The following is a 21,506-nucleotide window of genomic DNA, read 5'->3' as shown; positions in this document are numbered from 1 at the left end:
TTAAATAATTAATCTATTATATATATAATCCTATTAAAAAAGATATTGTTAATGTTGTACTATTAAAATTAAAATTGTAAAGTGATTTAGAGTTTGGAATAAGAGTTGCAAAGTGAGTTGTAGAGCTAAATGATTAGTTTAGCTAGTAGTGCAAATTATATGAGTGGGTGTACAGTAATAGTGATTATTAGTATTATTAAATGGAATGTAGTAACATTTTTAATGGCATAAATTAAATAGAGTCCTGACAGAAGAATTTGGTGTTTATCACAATTGTAGCGATGGTGATGATGTATATGGCCCACCATAAAACCCCACTAGTCACAAGAGCCTATAAATTAAAAACAGTGTTTTAGGTTTATATTGTTGGGGTCCATTCCCAAATTCATCAGTGTGCACCCCACCACCCACACACATCCATGATTTCCTCACATTGAAACAAGGACCAGTACTACCAATTTATATAATTATAATACTCCAAAAGCTATGTACTAGTACTAGTACTACTCAATTTTTAATTAATTACCACATTACTCTGCGTGCCAGAATAAATCATAAACAAAAATACTATAGGATAAAGATAAATTACTAATTAGTTCTTGAGAATTGAAAAGTTTAACAAATGAGTGAGATAGTCTTTTGTAATATTTTTTTTTGTTGTTGACCCCATTCTCCCCCATTTTTTTGTGAAATTTTATTTCTGTTTTTGCAGAATATAAACACATACATAGACATCTCACATGGAGGACCATATCCCATTACATCTCATAATTCTTTCTTCCCAAAGATAATAAAATATTATATTATATAATAATAATAATAAAATCTATAAATTAAAACTCCCCTATGGTAATTTAAAGTTCAGGTTTTTTAACTTTTAAAAAACTTGGATGAAAAAAAAAAGGACAAAAGAAAAAGAAAATTGAAAATCAAACTAAAATTAAAACTTCTTGTTCTTGTTCTTCTCTTGTCAGCTTCGTCACAATCTTGATCTTGTTCTTGGTCACATTTCACATGATGCTGCAACTTGAAGTATTTTCGTCGTTGAAGAAGTTGGAATATGGATCTTGAGGATGTTGTGGTGGTGGAGGGTAGCTATACGGTGGTGGATACATGTAATTGACCGCCATGGGTGGTCTTGCATACATCATTGGTTGAAATCTATCGTTTCCTCCACCAGCAGGTATGGCTCTTTGTTGATTCATCATTGCAGCCATGTATTGTTGTTGTTGGTAAGGATTTCCACCCATCATCATCTCCTGACCAGCGCCGCCGCCACCACCTCCGCCTTGGAAATATCCTCCACCACCGACACCGGCAGCGGCGGCAGGTAGGCCTTGAACAGCTGGGATGTTACTACCTCCTCCCATTTGGTTCATCATTGGCATGTTGTTTCCCATTGCACCACCTCCCATTGGGATACCACTCATGTTGTTGTTGCCCATGGGGCCCATATTAGGATGATGACCAGCACCACCACCCATGTTTGGAAATCCATTGTTCATCATACCTTGAAAACCACCTTCTCCTCCCATTACATTTACCTTTTTACCCCCATTATTATTTGGAATTCCACCATTACCACCACCTCCACCTCCTCCACCAACGTTCTTGTTTCCATTTTTACCCTCTGGCATTCCACCTCCTTTACCACCACCATTGTTTTTGTTAACTCCACCTTGATTTGGATTATTCCCTCCACCACCACCACCACCGCCACCACCTTTCTTTCCTCCATTTTTACCATCATTTCCACCACCCATGCCATGGACTTGAACAGGCACAGGTCCACCACCGCCGCCACCTTTCTTCCCATTACCTCCACCATTTCCACCTCCACCTCCACCACCACCCTTCGGACCATTCATAAGCTGTGGATGATTTCCACCACCGCCGCCACCACCACCCTTTGGAGCATTCATAAGCTGTGGATGATTTCCACCACCCATCATCATATGAGGAGGACCATTACCATTACCATTACCACCCATTGGAAGCTTCATCTTATTCAAAGGATGTTGTTCCATTTCATCCTCATACTCATCATCAGTATACTCATCATCATCAAACTCATCTAACTCATCAGACATATCATCATCTTCAGGTAAATTAAACTTAACAGCTTTCATATTTGGGTTTTGATTACCCGGTGGCATCTTCATATTCATGTCCTTGAATTGAGGCATTTTCAGATCTTGAAACCCCTTCATCTGCTGAAGTTGTTGCAGATGCTGCAACTGTTGCTGAAGCTGTTGCTGCTGTTGTTGTTGCTGCTGAAGTTGTTGTAGTTGAGGATTCTGTCCTTGCCCACCACCACCTCCGCCGCCACCACCACCCTTTGGTGGATTTTGGTTATTTCCAGCACCCTTTGGACCCTTGTTACCGTTATTGTTGTTTCCTCCACCTTTTCCATTGTCAACTTGCATGTTCTTCATCTGATTCGCAATGTTATTGTTCTGGTTATTGTTGTTTGCCTTTGGAGCACCCCAAAGCTCTGCATGTTTCCCTGATTTTGTAAGCTTCTTGATGAGAATTTTTGGGTCCACATTCCCAGAAACGGTCACCTTCCCTTGCTCAGCATCTATCTCAGTAGTAAAAACCCCTATATGTTCAAGATTTGGGTGGTGGAAGAATCAGATTTTTCTCATAAAAAACAAACCTTTTCACAAATATTTTCATGGTGGTGATATGAATAAGAAAGAAAAATAGAGCATTTTTTAAGAGTATGAATGTGAATGAAATGAAAAAAAAAACACTTTTTTTAGTTGTGTTGAAAAATTAGAAGAGTGAATAGAAGGATTACATACCATCAATCTTCTGCAAGATTTTCTTAACTTTCTGCTTGCAACCGTCACAGTGTATGTTCACTTTGAGAACACATTTCTGCATGCACAAGCAATCCCAAAACCAAAAACAGAATAAAGAGAAAATTTCATCGTAAATAACAAGAATTATACAACAAAAAGGATAAAACAAAACTCTTTACTTTATCGGAAATGACATATGCTTATAAACACATACATAGAAACATACAAGACAAAAATGAAAAAGAAAAACAAGAAACTAAGCTTAACAAGTTAAAAAAGGTTCAAAAGTAACCGTTTAAAGTTAAAGCTATGAAGAAAAAAATGGTACCTGTATCTTCAAAATCTCTTCTTTACTCATGTTTTACAAAAGGGTTGTAACTAAGATGAGGAAATGTAGAAAGAGTGAGAACAGATCTGAGAAACTGTGATATGAGAAATATAAGAGATTAAGGTAAAGAGAGGTTTTATAGTTTGGAAGATTTGGAAAGGATGACAGAAGCAATGAAGAGAAAAGGGAGTGTGAAGAAGAAGAGTGAGAGAAAAAGAGGTTCAAAAATGGTGGGTAGTCATTAAAATGAGTCCTGTATTTCAGGGTGAAAGTGAGAGAGAGAAAGATGAGAAATGTGAGGCATGAGTGAGTGAGTGAGAGAAGAAGAACAGAGAGAGAGAAAGAGAGAGAGTTGAAAATGTTCACTCTTTCTTTTGTGCCATTATTTATGGGAGTATTTGGTAAACATGATGCTCAAGTTTCATCTTCGGAGACTTTCTACGTTTGCTAACACCCTATTTTAACCATGGCATGTGGCATGTTAAACTTTTGGTTTTGCTAAGATTCTAGTACAAGATTTGTAGAACACTCACACAATCTAAAACATTTGTGTGTTTGAAAAATAGGTTTTCAATACATCATTTTGTAAAATGATTTTTTATTTTATTTTATTTGAGTCAAATGTTTTTACTTAAATTTGGAATAAATACATTTGAGTTTTTATTTTTATTTGAAATTAAAGATAGTACAACAATTGGACTACAAAGTTTCTTGATAGGTATAGAAAAATGCCAAATGAAATTATATATAAGGACAATAGTACATATTTAAGTTACTTTGTATTTTCTTTTTCTTTTGAGTTGTAGTGTTTTGTAAAAATAATTGTTTTTATTTATCTTTGATTTTCAAATTCTTAAATTATATCAAATATTTTTAAAATTTTAGAATTATACTCATAATAATAAACCAATATACTTAGGTATTTGAGATATTTTAATCAAAAATGATTTTTTAAGTGTGTAATTACTAATATATATTTTACTATTTAATTTTAAAAAAAATCTTCCCAAAATAATCCATAATAAAACCTCCGGTTCAAAAATGATTTCTCATATTTGACCACTTTACTTGAAGCGACTTTGATAGTTGTTTGTTCCATATTAAAATTTTCGATTCTCATTTGTCGCATCCGCGAAAAACAACCGGCGGGCTAAAACAAAAACAACACAGAGCCGCCACCGTGCGTTATTTATCCCAAAAGGGAAAGGAAACGCTCAGAGTAAACCTGGAAAGGAAATGGTCTCGCGACCAGAGAGAAAGGGTACGGGAGTCGGTTACGCAAGGGGAAGGTATTAGCACTCCTCACGTCCGTCGTACTCGACGGGATCCACGTCCTAGAAAAAGAAAAGGTTGCTAAAACATCACACACACACACACTGAAGACAACACAGGTGGGGTTAAGAGGAAGAGGGCTCGATAGGACGTCGCATCCTATGCCTACGTATCTCGTCTGGAACGAGAATCAGAGCTGCCGTAGTTCGGCTCACGCACGCCAAACAAGACACACACAAACAAGGGCAAACCTGGAACCCGAACGCCAATCGCTGGACTTACATCGACTTCCGAACCAAACAAACACAATCAGGATACGGACAGCCAATCGTTGGGCTTACATCCATATCCTGACACACAACAGGGTTAACAAGCAAACACACACAAAAAGAAAAAAAAGTGCCCGGAAAGACCTCGCACGGTCTCCTGCCTACGTACCTCATCGGGTATGAGGATCAGGGCGACGTAGTTCCCCTGAACGGGAAAGAAATTCTAGCCAGAAACCAAGGGGAGACACACTACTAGGGAGCTGGACTCGAGCCTAGTGTTATCATGCATCATTGCCCTATGTTATGGTTTCTATCTACTTGCACAACAGCAAGCTAATCCTAACCAGGAAAAACAAGCATGCAAGCATCAATCAAAATAAAACAAACATTTCACATAGCACACACTATATCCAGTCAGAAGTGGGCTCAAACAAAGGGTTCGACTGCCAAGGCAAGTCATCTGTACAAGGGTAGAGTTAGCTCTTAACCTTGCCATTGAGAGGCTAAGGTGAAGCTGATGAAAGGTGAGTGAAGATGAGACTTCACAGCTCTTATCCCTAGTCAGGGAGAGCTTCAGACAAAGGAGCGTGGGTCCAGAATGGAGGGACCCTTCTACGCTCAAGACTCTGACTCGACTGTGCAACAGCACAAGATCTTGGGTTAATGTCCCAATGCATCAACACAGTGGTGTGAGCAGAGGGACGACTCAACAGAATAGTGGGGGATAGATTGCATATCCCTTGGGTTCCACCAATTGCCTCATAGAGGTCTTAACCTGCTTGGGGACAAAAGTAAACAATCACAAACATCGCCTCTTAAGGAGGACTTCAGACAGTTGCCTGGCTAAATAACAAGCCAGGTCTTCCAGACTACATGGAGACAAGAGAGTCTACCTCAACTGGTTTATACAACCAAGCAGCAGCACATCAAGTTCTTAAAGAACTAAAGCGACTATGGTACCTGGAATCAATCAAGTATCATCAGTACTCAGACAAACCAACATTAAACAGCAAAAGTTAATTTGTACAGTCAAACACAAGTTAATGCACACAAGTGCAAGCCATGAGCCCAAGCTCAAGCATCAAACCCTACAAAACAAAACAAGTTAGTTTACAACATCAAACAAACTCAATTTAATCAACTTGCAATTTTCTCCTTAAGCCTTTTGCATTTCAAACCTGAAACACAATTCAAAAGTGAGAAACAAGACCACTAGGCCAAGCCTAGGGTCCAAAGGAGGTGAAAAATTCAAAACAGCAAGTGAAAATCAATCAAAACCACAATCAAACAATTTAAAATCAAAACCAATTGGTCCAATACTCATATCAATCACCATTATCATTTTATGCACAAAATAGCACCAAACATGCAATTTGCAACTTCAAAAGACCAAACAGAAAGATCTCAATCAAATCAATATCAAAACAGCTCAATAAATTCCACAAAAATTCCAACCTAAACAGGACACATTCAATGAATAGCATATTAATTTTCAGCTCATTTGGATCAATGGAAGTATGGAAATTAAATTCACTAAGTTCAGACAAGTTCAAGCAAGCCAACACATGGTATCCAAACAATTATCAACTTCCATAAATCATAAAACAGTGACACAACAAGATAAATGAATGGGATCAAAACCACAATGACCTATAATGTGTCTACAATCCACATGTCAAATTTCACACTCATACAATCAATAACCAGCATTTCACAAAGCAAATGGTAACATGTGTCACAAACAATCAACAAAATGACCAAACAGAGGGAAAAATTCCAATCAATTAGGAAATGCCATCAATAAATCCAAAAAAAATTCACATGTCATCTCAACATACATATGTTCAACCATGCAAAAAATTGGCTCAATTCAAGGTTCCTAGACAAGGCAAATAAAATCATGAAATTCACAATGCTTGGTGTGACACAAATTGTCACACCTCTATTCAAAAATTCATATCTCAACAACCAGGTATCCAAAAACCACAAACTCTACATCAAAATCACCATCAAAGTGTCCAGAATATGCACAAAAAATTTCATCCATTTCTTTGAAAGCAATCAGCATTTTATGAATGATATGGCAAAGCATGTACAAATGTGACACTACCAAGAAAACCATAGGCATTTTAATTTTTTACACGTGCACAAAAATCACAAAAATCATGATTAAATTCTACACATCACAAGGAGCATCATGAAAAAAACCTCACTCAATTTGGATAAAAAATGAAGCTCCTATGAATTTTTGAAGTTCAAGCATCAAAATGAAATAACAAATGAAAAAGAAATTGAAATAATATTAATAATTATTGGATAATGGCATTTTCGTAATACTAAAGAGCCAGGCCAAAACGGCGTCGCTCCATTTAAATTACATGGCAAAGCGTGATTCGTTGGTTTGGGCGGTAAACACAATTTTCAAACGGAAAGCCAAGGCAACAGATCTAGCACGCGTTTCTTCATGTTCTTCACCAAGAACATCACCAGAAAATCCAGAAATATCACATGAACATTTTTCATCCAAAATACACAAACTATATATCATCGTGACCGTCTTTCAACAAGGATTAGGGATATGCTAACGATTTCTCCTAATTCTCAACATAGCAACGGGATCGATCCAAAAAAGAAATGCATATCAAACTTCAAATTCAGATTTCTCATTCAATTCTCAACCAAATCAAAAACTATAAACATCATGATAATCTACATTCAAAGACCTACAAAAGCCATATAATGATTCAAACAATCGAAGAGTTCGAGCATTTACCTCTTGGAGATGGCAGAGATGAATTCTTGTGTTTCCTCGTGCAAAACTTCAAAACAGATGAAGATCAATGCTTAGGAAAGTGATTACAACCAGTAGTTTAGCTCAACACAGCTTCAGCTTCGAGAATCATCAAAATGCCATGGAAATGCAAGCTTTGGACAGTTGGAATTCTTCACTCTTTGGCCACGAATTCAATGAAACAGTTCTTCCTCAAGGTTTATGGAGCATGGATCCACGAAGAATGAACAAGTTTGGTGAAGAATTGTGATGAAATTGATGAAAAAAGTGTGTTGAAGTTTTGAAGAATTTGAGAGGTTTTGGAGGGAAATTCTGTTATGATTCTTGGAGAATGAAATGTCATTACCAATTCTGTTATGATTAACAACTTATACTCACTCCTTAATCCACTTTGTTAATCACAATTAGCAAATTGGCTTGATTAGCATAATTGCATTTTTAGTGAAAGTCCAAAAATGACCTTTCCAAATATTCAATGCAACAGTAAAATAACAGTTGGAACAAGTCACATTGGCCATTTGGAGAGTGTTGGAATTGGTCTTGTGTGAAAAATCCAAGTATTTCTCAAAATCACATGTTCACACCAAAAATTCAAAAGAAACCACTTGAAAAATGACTTTTTGCCTTGACCATTTTTGATGAATTTTGATTATGCATCATGAAAGTACGTGTGAAATGGAGTTTTCTCAAAAAAAGATCACTCAAATTGGACATTCCATGTGAAAGTTATGCCACTTTGATTTTAGGCATTTTTGGAAAATGATTGGACCATAACTTGTCAACCATACATGAGAAATTCAAGTTCTTGGACTTTTTGGAAAGGTGAGAGCAAGACCTACAACTTTCATGTTGAACAAAATTTCATTTGAAGCATTTTTAGATATGTAATTTTGAGGTGAAAAACTTTCCATTTTTGGAAACTTTCATTACAAGTCACTTTCCATTTTTGGCAACTTTTTGTCTGACTTTATTTTCTTCATTCTTGATGTTTGAAATGTCAAATGAAACTTGTTTAGACATGAATGAAGTATATCCAACTCTCTCCCACCTCCAAATCCATAAAATCAAGCACAGTTGACCACAGTTGACTTTTCTGATTGATAGATGAATTTGGCAATGCGCTGATCAAATTGAGCCCCAAACTCCTGATGAAATGGCACAATGATGAAACCCTAGCCTTCATAAGCTCAATATACTCACACTATGATCCCCACATCCATTATAGACCCCATCTCCTTGCCATGCCCTGATTGGCCCAATGTAGATGATTAGACTGATTAGGGTTGACCAATGGTCAAAACCCTAATCTCAAAGTATCTGATCAATCTCTTGAATCTCTTGGATGATAACAAGACCATGATGATGATGATGTATTACTTCAACCAAGATCAAGATCAATCTCCTTGAGAATCACAAACCCTAATTTGAACCACCACCCTCAGATAGTTAGTGACCAGTCCATTCAATCAATGAAACCCTAGCTTGCATCATGACCTCTTATCTTCTGATCAAGACTTATGAGGATGACTTGCACAATGTAACCACATGATATGCAATATGCAATGCCTAATGACCTAAAATGATATGCAAATATGTTATGCTAGTCCCAAGAGAGGAGGGCAAATTTTGAAGTGTTACATCATTCTTATAAGTGGGGAAATTATAGTCAAGTTTAAACATATATGTTTTCCTCCTACCCACGCATACACCATAATATTTGTTGGTGTAAGAGTCGATCTGCCCTCATGTAGGTCAGTCAAAAAATTCACAGAAGCTTGTTTCTTCACAGATACTCATGCACACCTAAATATATCAAATAGGACATCCATAACAAAGTCATGTTGGTATTTGAATCCTGAAAGCTCCTTGCAATGAATAGTGTGTTTTCCAAATGTATCAAAGCACGCCTTGTGGCAAACATGACAAACTTCACCAATAAGAAACAAGGGAATCATAAGCAGATATTTAAGGATGGTACAATACTCTACCAGAGACATATGTTGGCCTAGACCGTCAATAATAATAGGTAGAAGAAAATCATGAGCATGTGCTGCTTGCTTGCAAACAACCAAAAACTACTTTTTGTCTTGTGGTAATGTCAAACTTTACATCCATGTCCTAAACACTTTTACTAAACAGGGCATTCGCCAAATCATGTTGTGCTTTAGGAAGGATGATGTTCTTTCTAGTAAAACTGCTAAGGTCAAAATCTGGAATCACGCACTAAGACCATCCAACTCTGTCGAAATCAAGGTTCATATCATATATCCCACTGTCTCTCAATATATGTTCTTGTAACACTCAAGATTGGGCCCTAGAAACCACAAATGCGTATGAGGCAACCTATAATACCGAGTACAAATCCAATCATTCAACTCTAATAGGTAAAGAAGTCACCCTCCATTGAAGGTCCCCGAAGAAATGACCTTCACCAACCATGATGTCTTCAACTTCTTTTCACAACTCTTTATCAAACCAAATAGTTGTTTCTCCATATGATTAGGTTGACATGTGATCGGTAAATTAGTAAGTGTATTAATCTGTCAATGTAGTAATAATAGGAAATCCCAAGTATCGATCTCAAGGACTGCTTGACAATACAAAGTTTTGGTTCAACTTATTTCAACTTGGTTCAATAATGTAGTATGTAGGCATCCTCATATGCGTATGGACTAGGCATACGCGTATGGGCAGAAGGCTCATTTTTTCAAAAAATGTTTTCTTTTTCTTTGCCTTGGCTATGGATTTTTTTTCTCTCTACTTGGCTCTACAACACACAACTTTTAACAAATAAAATAAACACACAAGAATGTAAATCACACAACTGAAATTAAACTACTATGACCTCCCTTGGGTTGCCTCCTAAGAAGTGCTTTTTAACGTCTATAGCTCGATGTATGACCAATCTACGATGCTGTAAGCTAGGCCTCTTCCACCAGGAAACTCCCATGCCCCTAGTGATAAGGCTTAAACCTTTGGCCATTGACCTTTAAGGTGTCCCCATTAGTGTTATTTCTCAACTCAACTGCCCCATGAGGGAATACTTTGTGGATAATGAATGGACTAGACCATCTGGACTTAAGCTTTCCATGGAACAAATTTAACTTGGAATTAAACAAGAGAGCCAGTTATCCTTCCCAAAAATTCCTTTTCTGAATCTTTCCATCATGCCATTTTTTTGTTCTTTGTAAAGTTTGGCATTCTCGTAAACTTGGTTCCTAAACTCTTCCAACTCATGGAGCTGAAGGATTCTGGAATCACCTGCTTTGGAGATATCATAGTTCAGGAATTTTGAGGCCCGCAACGCCTTCTGTTCCAGTTATAAAGGTAAATGACAAGCTTTCCCATGAACTAACTTATAGGGAGACATACTTATGGGTGTTTTGAATGTAGTTATGTACGCCCATAATGCATCATCCATCTTTGTTGCCCAATCCTTCCTGGAGGCACTCACAATCCTTTCTAGGATTTGTTTGATTTGTCTATTCAAAACTTCTACATGCCCACTTGTTTGAGGGTGGTATGAGGTGACAATTTTGTGCTTCACATTATATTTTCTCAGCAATTTTTCCATAAGGTGATTTAGGAAATGTGTACCTTCATCATTTATTAGTGATATTGGAACTCCAAACCTAGCAAAAATATTCATTCTCGGGAACTTCACTACCATTTTGGCATCATTTATCGGTAATGCCACAACTTATACCCACTTAGACACATAATCGACTGCTACCAAAATGTAATTCTTGCCAAATGATGGTGGAAACGGTCCCATAAAATTTATTCCTTATACATCAAACAATTTCTCCTCCAACATAGCATTATGGGGCATCTGATTCCTCTTTGAGATATTACTTGTTCTCTGAAACCTATCACATTCTTGCATTATGAAGTGGGCATCTTTAAATAAAGTAGGACAATATAACCCTTATTGGAAAACTTTGGTTGTTTTCTTATCTCCACTAAAGTGTCCTCCATATTCAGAATTATGACAAACCTTGAGAATTACCCTTTACTCTCCTTTTGGAACACATATTTGAATCAACCCATCTATCCTTTTTTATAAAGGAATAGGTCATCCCACGGATGTAACCCGCAACCATGTAAAAACTTTTTTCTTTTTTTTATAGTCAAAATCATCAGGTATAACTCCATATACCAAATAGCTTGCATAACCCACAAACTATGGAACACCAATAATGGACAAGATGCATTAATCAGGAAAGGCATCATGAATACGGTGTGTCTCTTCTGGCTCCTCAATCAAGGACATGCGAGATAAGTGATCAGCCATGGTTTTCTCACACCCCTTTTTGTCTCGGATTTCGAGATCAAACTCTTGAAGAAGTAGTATCCATCTTAAGAGTCTTGGCTTTGGTTCCTGCTTAGCAAACAAATACTTCAAAGCAGCATGGTTAGTATACATAATAACTTTTGACCCTAGTAAGTAAGGCCTGAATATGTCAAAAGCATAAACAACAGCTAATAACTCATTTTCGGTAGTTCTCTAATTCATTTGAGCAGGGTTAACAACAAGACTAGCATAATATATCACATGCAAAAACAATTCTCTTATTTGTCCTAACACAACCCCTACTGCAATATCACTTGCATCACACATGATCTCAAAAGGGATATACCAATTTGTGGCAAACAAAATTGGTGCAAAAATCAACTTACTCTTTAAAATCTCAAATGCCACCTTACACTCTTTGTCAAAAGTGAAAGGTTTGTCTTTCACAAGCAAATTAGACAGTGGTTTAGCAATCTTTGAAAAATCTCTTATAAGCCTGCGATAAAAACCTGCATGTCCTAAGAAACTTTATATCCCCTTTTCATTCACTGGGGGAGGGAGATTATCAATGACCTCCACTTTTGACTTGTCAGCTTCTATTTCCTTGTGGAAAATTTTATGACCTAGCATTATACCTTCTTATACCATAAAATGACACTTTACCCAATTCAGAACAAGGTTAGTTAAACAGTTATCAAAAGAAGAACCAAAAACATAAAAATCATCCATAAACATTTCCTTGTGCTTTTCAAGCATGTCATCGAATATGGATGTCATACACCTTTGAAAAGTAGCAGGGGCGTTGTACAACCTATTAGTATCCTTTTATAGGCAAAAATACCATAAGGACATGTGAACGATGTCTTATCTTGATCCTCGTGGGCAACAACAATCCGATTGTACCTCGAGTATCCATCCAGGAAATAATAATACTCATGATCGGCGAGCCTCTCTAACATCTGATCAATAAAAGAGAGAGGAAAATGATTTTTCCTTGTTGTGGTGTTGAGCTTTCTGTAATCAATACACACTCTCCATCTAGTTACTATGAAAGTGGGAATTAATTCATCTTTGTCATTCAGTATCACCGTTGTTCCTCCCTTCTTTGGAACTACATGAACGAGACTTACCCATGAACTGTCAGAAATCGGATAAATCAAACATGTCTCCAACAACTTCACCACTTACTTTCTCACTACCCCTTTCATTGTTGGATTTAGTCTTCTTTGAGGTTGTACCATTGGTTTGTGATCATCCTCCATCAATATCTTGTGCATGCATATTGTGGGGATAATTCCTTTCAAGTCTCCAATGATCCATCCCATAACACTTTGTATTTCTTCAGTACCTGTACTAATTTCTCCTCATATGTTTCTTGTAGCCCTGAACTTATTATTATCGGATAATTCTTCTCAGAGTTAAAAAAAAACATACTTCAGATTCTCAGATAGCTGCTTCAGCTCTGTACCTGTTTCAGACTCCTTTTTGCTCTGAACTTCCAATGGAACTCTTAAATTCTCCAAATGGCGTGGTTTGGATCTTATCCATTGAGGTTGTGCTTCCAACATGGCTAACACTTATTTCTCTTTCTCATCCTCATTTTCCTCTATTCTTGAGCTGACAAACTGAGAACTTTTTCCAAAGGTAATTTGGGGATTTGGATCTTAACAAACTGAGCTACCACTGTGTCTAACACGTTATGGTCCATTATGACGCCTTTAAAAGAGGTTTTTCAGCACTTTCACAAGGGTTACGATTTGGGGAAGTTGAAGCACAAATTAGAGAGAACAAGTGATAATTTTTGGAGAATTTGAAGCCATTGAAGGCCATCTCTCCAAGGGATTTCTTATGTTATCATTGTTTATCAATTATGGTATTTTCAATTACACCATGAATAGTTAAATTCTTCTAGGTTAGATTATGTTATGACGGGCATGTTTCTTAATTGTTGGATTATGTTGATTTGACCACTGTATGAACCTATTGATGTATAATCTTATTCAATTGCTTCGTAATGCTTTTTATGGGAGATACTCTTTTAATCTGATTTTGGGCACATAGGGAATACTGACTATTAGTCTATATGTTGGATCTAGGGAAATTTTTGTACTTATGATGGTTAAATAGGGATAGAAGACCCCAAGTAGTGGCATAGAGAATTAACGTTTTATATATCGCCTAACCCTGCTTACGTTGGCGGACTAGGAAAAGAAAGCTCCTGGTAGTGGTTAGTGAGTTATTTCATGAAGGATTGACTATAACGATTTTGTTAATTCACGGTGAGGTTATAGTGATTAGATAATTCATACAGGGCATCAAACATCAACAAGAGAGTAATAAGGGATTCTACAACACAACCTGACTGCTTTCGCGATATTGTTTATGCGTTTATTTACTTTTCACACTAAAACTTGAAAATCTCCCCCCTTTTTACTAGTTTTTCCAAATTGCACATATTTTGTCTTACTTGAAGGCAGTCCATGTGGATTTGATCTTTTTATTACTTCGAAAGTATCGATACACTTGCCAAAAGTCATCAGGCGCCAAAAACTTGATCGGTAAATTAGCAAGTGTACTAGTCGGCCAATGTAGTAATAATGGGAAATCCCAAGTATTAATCTCAATGACTTCTAGATGATACAAAGTTATGGTTCTACTTAGTTAAGCAAAAGTTTTGGAGGTTTTGGATTGTTTGTTTGAATAATTGAAAATAAAATGCAATAAAAGGTAAAGAAAGAAGTTGAATAGTTTAAAGATATTACGAGTGAACATGTTAGGGAAGGTGTGTGATTGGATTCATCAAGAATAGTAAATTAACCTTGCAACAACTTAATTCAATAATACTGATTACCGGTCCTTAAGGGTGTTTACTCATAAGTCCTTAGTGAGAAAACCTTTAATCATTCAAATTAATCTCTATGTCCATAGTAAATTACAGATGAAATTAAACATTATTTTAATCAACTATATTATGGTTTCCACGGGATATCCCTAGGCCTAGGTAATATCTACTATGAACTACTTATAATTAAGAGTTAACATTGCGGTCCAGCCTAAATATTAATAATAGATCAATCTCAATTTGTCTAAAAGAGAAAGCATATAACACAAATCACGAATAAATCAACTATCGCCAAATTAAAGTTATTACAAGGTAGAAATTTAGAATTGTATCATAAATCTGAATCAATGACACCCACTAGCATTAGGGGGTTTAACTACTCATAACAGTAAAGAGAAACATAACAGAAAGTGTAAACATTACAAATTAGTGGAAGAAAAGAGGTCTCCAATCACTAAAGTTCATGAAATCCTTGATCCACCATGAATTCTTCAGTGCTCTAGCCTTTAAAACACGTTCCTCTTGTACTAAAAAATCGTCCAACCCTTGGAAATTTGCATTTTTTGGTTAAATAGATAAAATTTAGGATTTTTAGACATGGGTCGTGCCATACGTGTATGTCTTCTTTTTTCATAGTCTCATACGTGTATGGACTATGGTAGGGCGTATGGCCCAGTTGGATCTATACGCGTAAGGCTATGGCTTCACAGAAGGGCCCCTGGCTAACTGGCCTAAGACTCGTATGGGCCTTTCCATACGCGTATGGGCAGAAACTTGATTTTTACACCTTTCCAGGTGATACGCGTATTCTGGAAGGTGTGGCTAAGTGGCCATACGCGTATGGACGGGAGATGTGTAAACTCTTCTTTTTCACTCCTACTCATGCATCTTTGTCTGGTTTCTTCTCTGATTGGTTTCCTCTTGAATTTTCAGACCTGTAAACACATGCAACATTACCTTAAGCGTGTTAACTATCTCAAAATCAATAAAATCCTCAATAGATCAAGACATGATAAAATCTACCAAAATAAGGTTAAACTACTACCCAAACTCACAACAATTCACCTACTTTAGGTATTTAAATGACAATAAAACTAATATAAATGGTGACTAATCAACATGTTCTAAGGTGAAAAAAAGATTGTTAACACCCATGCAAGAACGAAGTAGAAGAAACTCACTCTGAGGATCCCTTAGTTATGGCAGAAGATGCATGAGCTCAACAACCATGACCGCTCTCTTCATGGACAACCCCTCGATTAAACCTTCATCTCTACTAACAACCCCTCCAAGCAACTTCATCCCCAACATCGACTTCCCATTGTCTTAAGGAAATAACTCTCCACGAAGCTTAATAACATCTCACGAATACCAAAAGATCTCAATTTTATGAATATTCAATTCGAGACCTAATCTTGGACTGGTCTTCCGAATGATGATAAGGGCTTTAGCCACCTCCTCTGAATCCCCTATGATGGCCTCATTATCATGGTACAAGGCATGAAGAAGAAGCTTATAGTTGCCACTTATTTGATGAATAATTGGGTGTAACATAAAGGCAAAGAAGGGTGGCCCTGACAGGTCACCTTGTTACACTCTAGTGGCTGACATAATATGTCCATCCCCAAGGTATAACCTTATCGCCTGAGCATATAGAAACTCAAACCATAAGGAAATAGATGGACATCTAACCCTCACCTCTCACCAAATAGCTGGTCAATCTACTCGGTTGAAACCATTCGTGAAATCTACCATGTGCATAGTCAAATAGTCATTTTCGTGTCGCTTGCTTAACACCCTGTTGGCACTATGAAAAATGTCCTCAACACCACCTGATATGTTGACCCCAAACCAGAAGTCATTGAGATATTGTGCCACATCCTTATTGGCCCCTTTCATTGCAACCTTGGATACCAACTGTCTCCAAATAAAACCCATGGTAATTAGTCGTATCCCACAATAAGACTTCAATAATGGTGTCAAAGGTGTTGAGGCATCAAACTCTTCTAAAGTCATCATCGGGCATCTCCCTTTCAACCATAGGTTAACAACTAGAGTGATTGCACATAAGAGATATCTAGATACATCATAACCTTCTCCATACATTGCGTCTAATAAATGTTGAGCTCGTAAACTATGTCTACCACATGAATTCCCTTTAGGGAATAACTTAATGCACCTTAAGACAATATCAACTTCCACCACTATATGAGCTTTAGAGAACAAAATGGTTGGCATGCAAAGAGGTTATTTGAACGAGTGTTTAGCCTCCAAAGCTTTCATAATATGGGTATTATAGAGGGCTACATCATAAGATCCCAACACTTTCACAGCTGCCGTGAAGTGACCATCTGCAACCATACGAAGGCAATGCTTGACGTTAGAGCCCATATTTGCTTCTTTCATTTTTAAAATTCTAGTTAATAGACTTTCGATGTCACACTGGATGTTATGACATCCAATTCTGCGCAGACAGGAATGTATACAGCAGGTAAATGTAAAGTGCAGTAAATAACACAAAGAATTGTTTACCCAGTTCGGTGACAAACACACCTACGTTTGGGGGCTACCAAGCCAGGGAGGAAATCCACTATTAGCAGTATTAACTCAGGCCTTAAACCAACTATTTAATCCTATCACTTAATATCTACCCAATGCAATTTCAATCTAAACTAAGACCAGAGTTCCTACTCACTCCCCCTTAATCACCACAGTGATTACAACCTTTAATTGGTTTAAAGTTAATGGCGAAGTTACACTTCAAACAACTCTTGATTATGCTTAACAGCTTTAATCAAGAAACACAACACTCACGCTTAAAAGCTTAGAGTGACACAACACTTACAACTCAATGAACACCCTAGTCCAATGCAATCATCTAGGTGATAATTGGTTGGCTCACAAGTTAAACCTAGTACAAGACACAAATAACATACAGCAGTGAAGTATGATGGTACAATGAATGCTTCACGCTTAAAACCCCTGAGTTGCTGAAAGCAGGATTGCCATCCTTTTATATTGCAGCACTTGGGCCTTGTACTTGTATTTCCTAAAAATAAGGTTAAGCAAGTTAACCTAATTTCCACATATTAGGGTGCTAACAAATAGGCTATTTGTTAGGTCCATTAATTGTAGCTCATTTGTTAGTTTCCTGGATTTTAGCTCAGCTGTTGGATTCCTGAAAAATAGCCTGAGAAAAATACTGAAACAGAAAAACTAACTAGCCTACACTTTAGCATATGCTGTCAGGAATGAATGTCATAAATTTAGTTTGACGTCCAGAACATAGGCCATATGCTAGGTCTGTTATTCTCCTGAAAAACAGACTGTACTAAATGTTGAACTGTAACAGAAAGACCAATCGATCTATAATTCAGTATCAGCTGTCAGAGATAAATGTCATAACATTCATTTTGACATTTAGACAATAGGCCATATGCCAGGTTTGTTATTCTCCTGAAAAACAGACTGAAATAAATACTGAACTATAGCAGAAAAACCAACCTGCCTATAATTCAGTATTTGCTGTCAAGGATGAATGTCATAACATTCAGTTTGACATTCAGACAATAGGCTATGTGCCAGGTCTGTTACTCTCCTGAAAAACAGACTGAACTAAATACTGAGCTATAACAGAAAAACCAACTATTCTATAGTTCAGTATCTGTTGTCATGGATGAATGTCATAACATCCAGTTTGACATTCAGTAAATCCTGTATTAGCTAATCCTGCAGCATACTACTCAAGCATGGCATGACATCAGTCAAGACATCAGAGTACATTTAGTGTTTTAACACAAAATGCAGCCAATCAAACATCTACAAACTCCCCCTTTGGCAAATTTTTGGCTAAAACAACTTGGCATCACAACAGAGTTCACAGCAGCGGAAAACACACATCCATGCAGATGAATTAACATAGCTAATACACTACGAACAACAACACACTCAGCAGACATAGAAGTTAAATAAAAACTTCAAACAGCAGCAGCACAAGTAGATAGTAAACAGCAACACACTCACACTCATCACATATAGAAGTTGAACATCAAGCTGCAGCACACTCACACTCATCCAGAGTTTTGGATGTTGTAGGACGTCCCAGCTTAGGATGTGACATCTTGGTTTCCTTACCAACCTGGCATTCACCACAAAGTCTTCCTTCATCAATAAGCAGCTTTGGGATTCCTCTCACTGCTTCCTTGGAGATGATCTTTTTCATTCCTCTTAAATGAAGATGTCCAAGTCGTATATGCCACAGCTTCACCTCCTGTTCTTCCTTGGCTGAGGAGCACATTGAGGAGTAGTTTGAGACTTTAGGTTCCCATAGATAGCAGTTATCTTTGGATCTGGATCCTCTCATAACTTCCTGATTATCTCCATTCATCACAACACATACTTCCTTAGTGAACTGAACATAGAACCCTTGATCACATAGCTGGCTTATGCTAATGAGATTAGCAGTTAGTCCTTTTACTAACAGCATATTATTCAGTTCTGGAACTCCAGGATTGTCCAGCTTACCAATACCTTTGATTTTTCCTTTAGCTCCATCACCAAAGGTCACATAACTGGTAGTATGAGGTTGTATATCCACCAATAAGTTCTTCGTACCAGTCATATGTCTTGAGCAACCACTATCAAAATACCAGTCTTCTCTGGTGGATGCCCTTAGAGCTGTGTGAGCTAACCTAGCAACCCATTTTTGTTTCTTGATGAGGGCATTATGCTTAACTACCTTCTGCTTAGGACTGACTTGAGGGGTCTGGTTAGGATAACCATGCAACCTGTAACAGAAGGGTTTTATGTGACAAAATCTACCACAGTAGTGACATCTCCATCTTTGAAATTTCTTCTTCTGATGGTTACTCCTCCTGTTTCCTTGATGTTGTGACATTGGTTGTAACTTCTGCTTGATTTTCTGAACTTCAGCCTTTGAGCTTTTGAGTTCAGTTGAGGATTTCTTAACAAAGCCTAAACCAGACATGGTTCCTGATTTCTGACCCACCTTTAGAATCTCTTCCAAAGTGTCAGTTCCTTTATTCAGCATTCTGATGGATTTTGTCATTTGATCTAGCTTAGAGGTCAGCAAGGTTATCTCACCATTTAGACCATTTATGACTGTCAGATGCTTTTTCTTCTCAGCTTCCAGCTCCTTGATGAGTTTCTTCTGCTTTTCTCCTTGTATACACACTTCTGCACTTTTGACACATAGCTCCTTATATGAAGCAGCAAGTTCATCAAATGTAAGTTCATCTCCACTTGAGTCATCATCAGAGGCACAAACACTAGTTAGTGCAGTGACATGTTTAGCAGATTCTCCTTCAGATTCACTCTCAGAGTCTCCTTCAGACCAGGTGATAGATAGCCCCTTCTTTTGCATCTTGAGGAAGGTAGGGCATTCAGCTCTAATGTGACCAAAACCTTCACATCCATGGCACTAGATTCCCTTGCCTTGGTTGAGCTTTTCTTCAGATGTTGATCTTTTACTGAAGTCAGAAGAAATGTTCTTGACATTTGGTCTCCCTTTTTGATTAATCTTCTTTATGAACTTGTTGAAATATCTTCCAAGCATGGCTATAACTTCTGATATGCTTTCATCACCTCTAATACTTCCTTCTTCTGAATCCTCTTCAGTATTTGATATGAAAGCTATGCTTTTGTTCTTCTTTTCAACATTCTCACGCAGGCCCATTTCAAAGGTTTGTAAGGACCCAATAAACTCATCAACCTTCATATTTCAGATATCTTGAGCTTCTTCTATAGCAGTGACCTTCATGGCAAATCTCTTGGGCTATGATCTGAGAATCTTTCTTACAAGTTTTTCTTCAGACATTTTCTCTCCTAAGCCACCAGAAGTGTTGGCAATTTCAAGAATATTCATGTGGAAGTCATGAATAGTCTCATCCTCTTTCATCCTCAGATTTTCAAACTTGGTAGTCAGCATCTGAAGTTTAGACATCCTCACCTTGGAGGTACCTTCATGAGTTGTTTTGAGAGTATCCCAAACTTCTTTAGCGAGTTCACAATGATGCACCAGTCTGAAAATGTTCTTATTTATCCCATTGAACAGTGCATTCAAGGCCTTAGAGTTTCCAATGGCTAATGCCTCTTGCTCTTTGTCCCACTCTTCTTCAGGAACTTGCATAATGATTCCATCTTTACCTGTCTTCGTTGGATGTTCCCATCCTTTGTTGACAGCTCTCCAGACCTTGTTATCCAGAGACCTCAAGAAGGCTATCATACGAGGTTTCCAGTCATCATAGTTAGAACCATCCAGCATAGGTGGTCTATTTGAGAATCCTACATCCTTGTCCATGGTACTAGAAAGTAACGTTCCTAGATCTCACCCAGAAATTAACAGGCAGGGTGCCTGCTCTGATGCCAATTAAAAATCTAGTTAGCAGACTTTCGATGTCACACTGGATGTTATGACATCCAATTCTGCGCAGACAGGAATGTATACAGCAGGTAAATGTAAAGTGCAGTAAATAACACAAAGAATTATTTACCCAGTTCGGTGACAAACACACCTACGTCTGGAGGCTACCAAGCCAGGGAGGAAATCCACTATTAGTAGTATTAATTCAGGCCTTAAACCAACTGTTTAATCCTATTACTTAATACCTACCCAATGCAATTTCAATCTAAACTAAGACCAGAGTTCCTACTCACCCCCCTCAATCACCACAGTGATTACAACCTTTAATTGGTTTAAAGTTAATGGTGAAGTTACACTTGAAACAATTCTTGATTGTGTTTAACAGCTTTAATCAAGAAACACAGCACTCACGCTTAAAAGCTTAGAGTGACACAACACTTACAACTCAATGAACACCCTAGTCCAATGCAATCATCTAGGTGATAATTGATTGGCTCACAAGTTAAACCTAATACAAGACA

At 37.4% G+C, this 21,506-nt stretch overlaps 1 protein-coding gene across 1 annotated transcript; it reads right to left on the bottom strand.

Annotated features, from left to right (window-relative positions):
- Nucleotides 1–788: 788 nt before the first annotated feature.
- LOC127078561 (heavy metal-associated isoprenylated plant protein 33) lies at nucleotides 789–3,627 on the bottom strand. Its single transcript, XM_051019008.1, has 3 exons — nucleotides 3,136–3,627; nucleotides 2,808–2,883; nucleotides 789–2,602 (listed from the first exon to the last, which is right to left on the bottom strand). The coding sequence occupies exons 1-3, from the start codon at nucleotides 3,163–3,165 to the stop codon at nucleotides 1,011–1,013; spliced, it is 1,698 nt and encodes a 565-aa protein (XP_050874965.1). The 5' UTR covers nucleotides 3,166–3,627; the 3' UTR covers nucleotides 789–1,010.
- Between the last annotated feature and the right edge of the window lie 17,879 nt (nucleotides 3,628–21,506).

This window comes from Lathyrus oleraceus, chromosome 1 (assembly GCF_024323335.1).
Source record: "Lathyrus oleraceus cultivar Zhongwan6 chromosome 1, CAAS_Psat_ZW6_1.0, whole genome shotgun sequence".
Taxonomy (NCBI): domain Eukaryota; kingdom Viridiplantae; phylum Streptophyta; class Magnoliopsida; order Fabales; family Fabaceae; genus Lathyrus; species Lathyrus oleraceus.
This window is presented reverse-complemented; position numbering and strand designations above follow the sequence as displayed.

What these genes read in the sequence shown, in the direction of transcription:
- LOC127078561 (XM_051019008.1), bottom strand. Translation starts at nt 3,165, where the DNA reads ATGAGTAAAGAAGAGATTTTGAAGATACAG. An exon ending in AAGAGATTTTGAAGATACAG is followed by an intron (nt 2,884 to 3,135) that starts GTACCATTTTTT and finishes TTGTGCATGCAG; the next exon opens with AAATGTGTTCTCAAAGTGAA. An exon ending in AATCTTGCAGAAGATTGATG is followed by an intron (nt 2,603 to 2,807) that starts GTATGTAATCCT and finishes TTGAACATATAG; the next exon opens with GGGTTTTTACTACTGAGATA.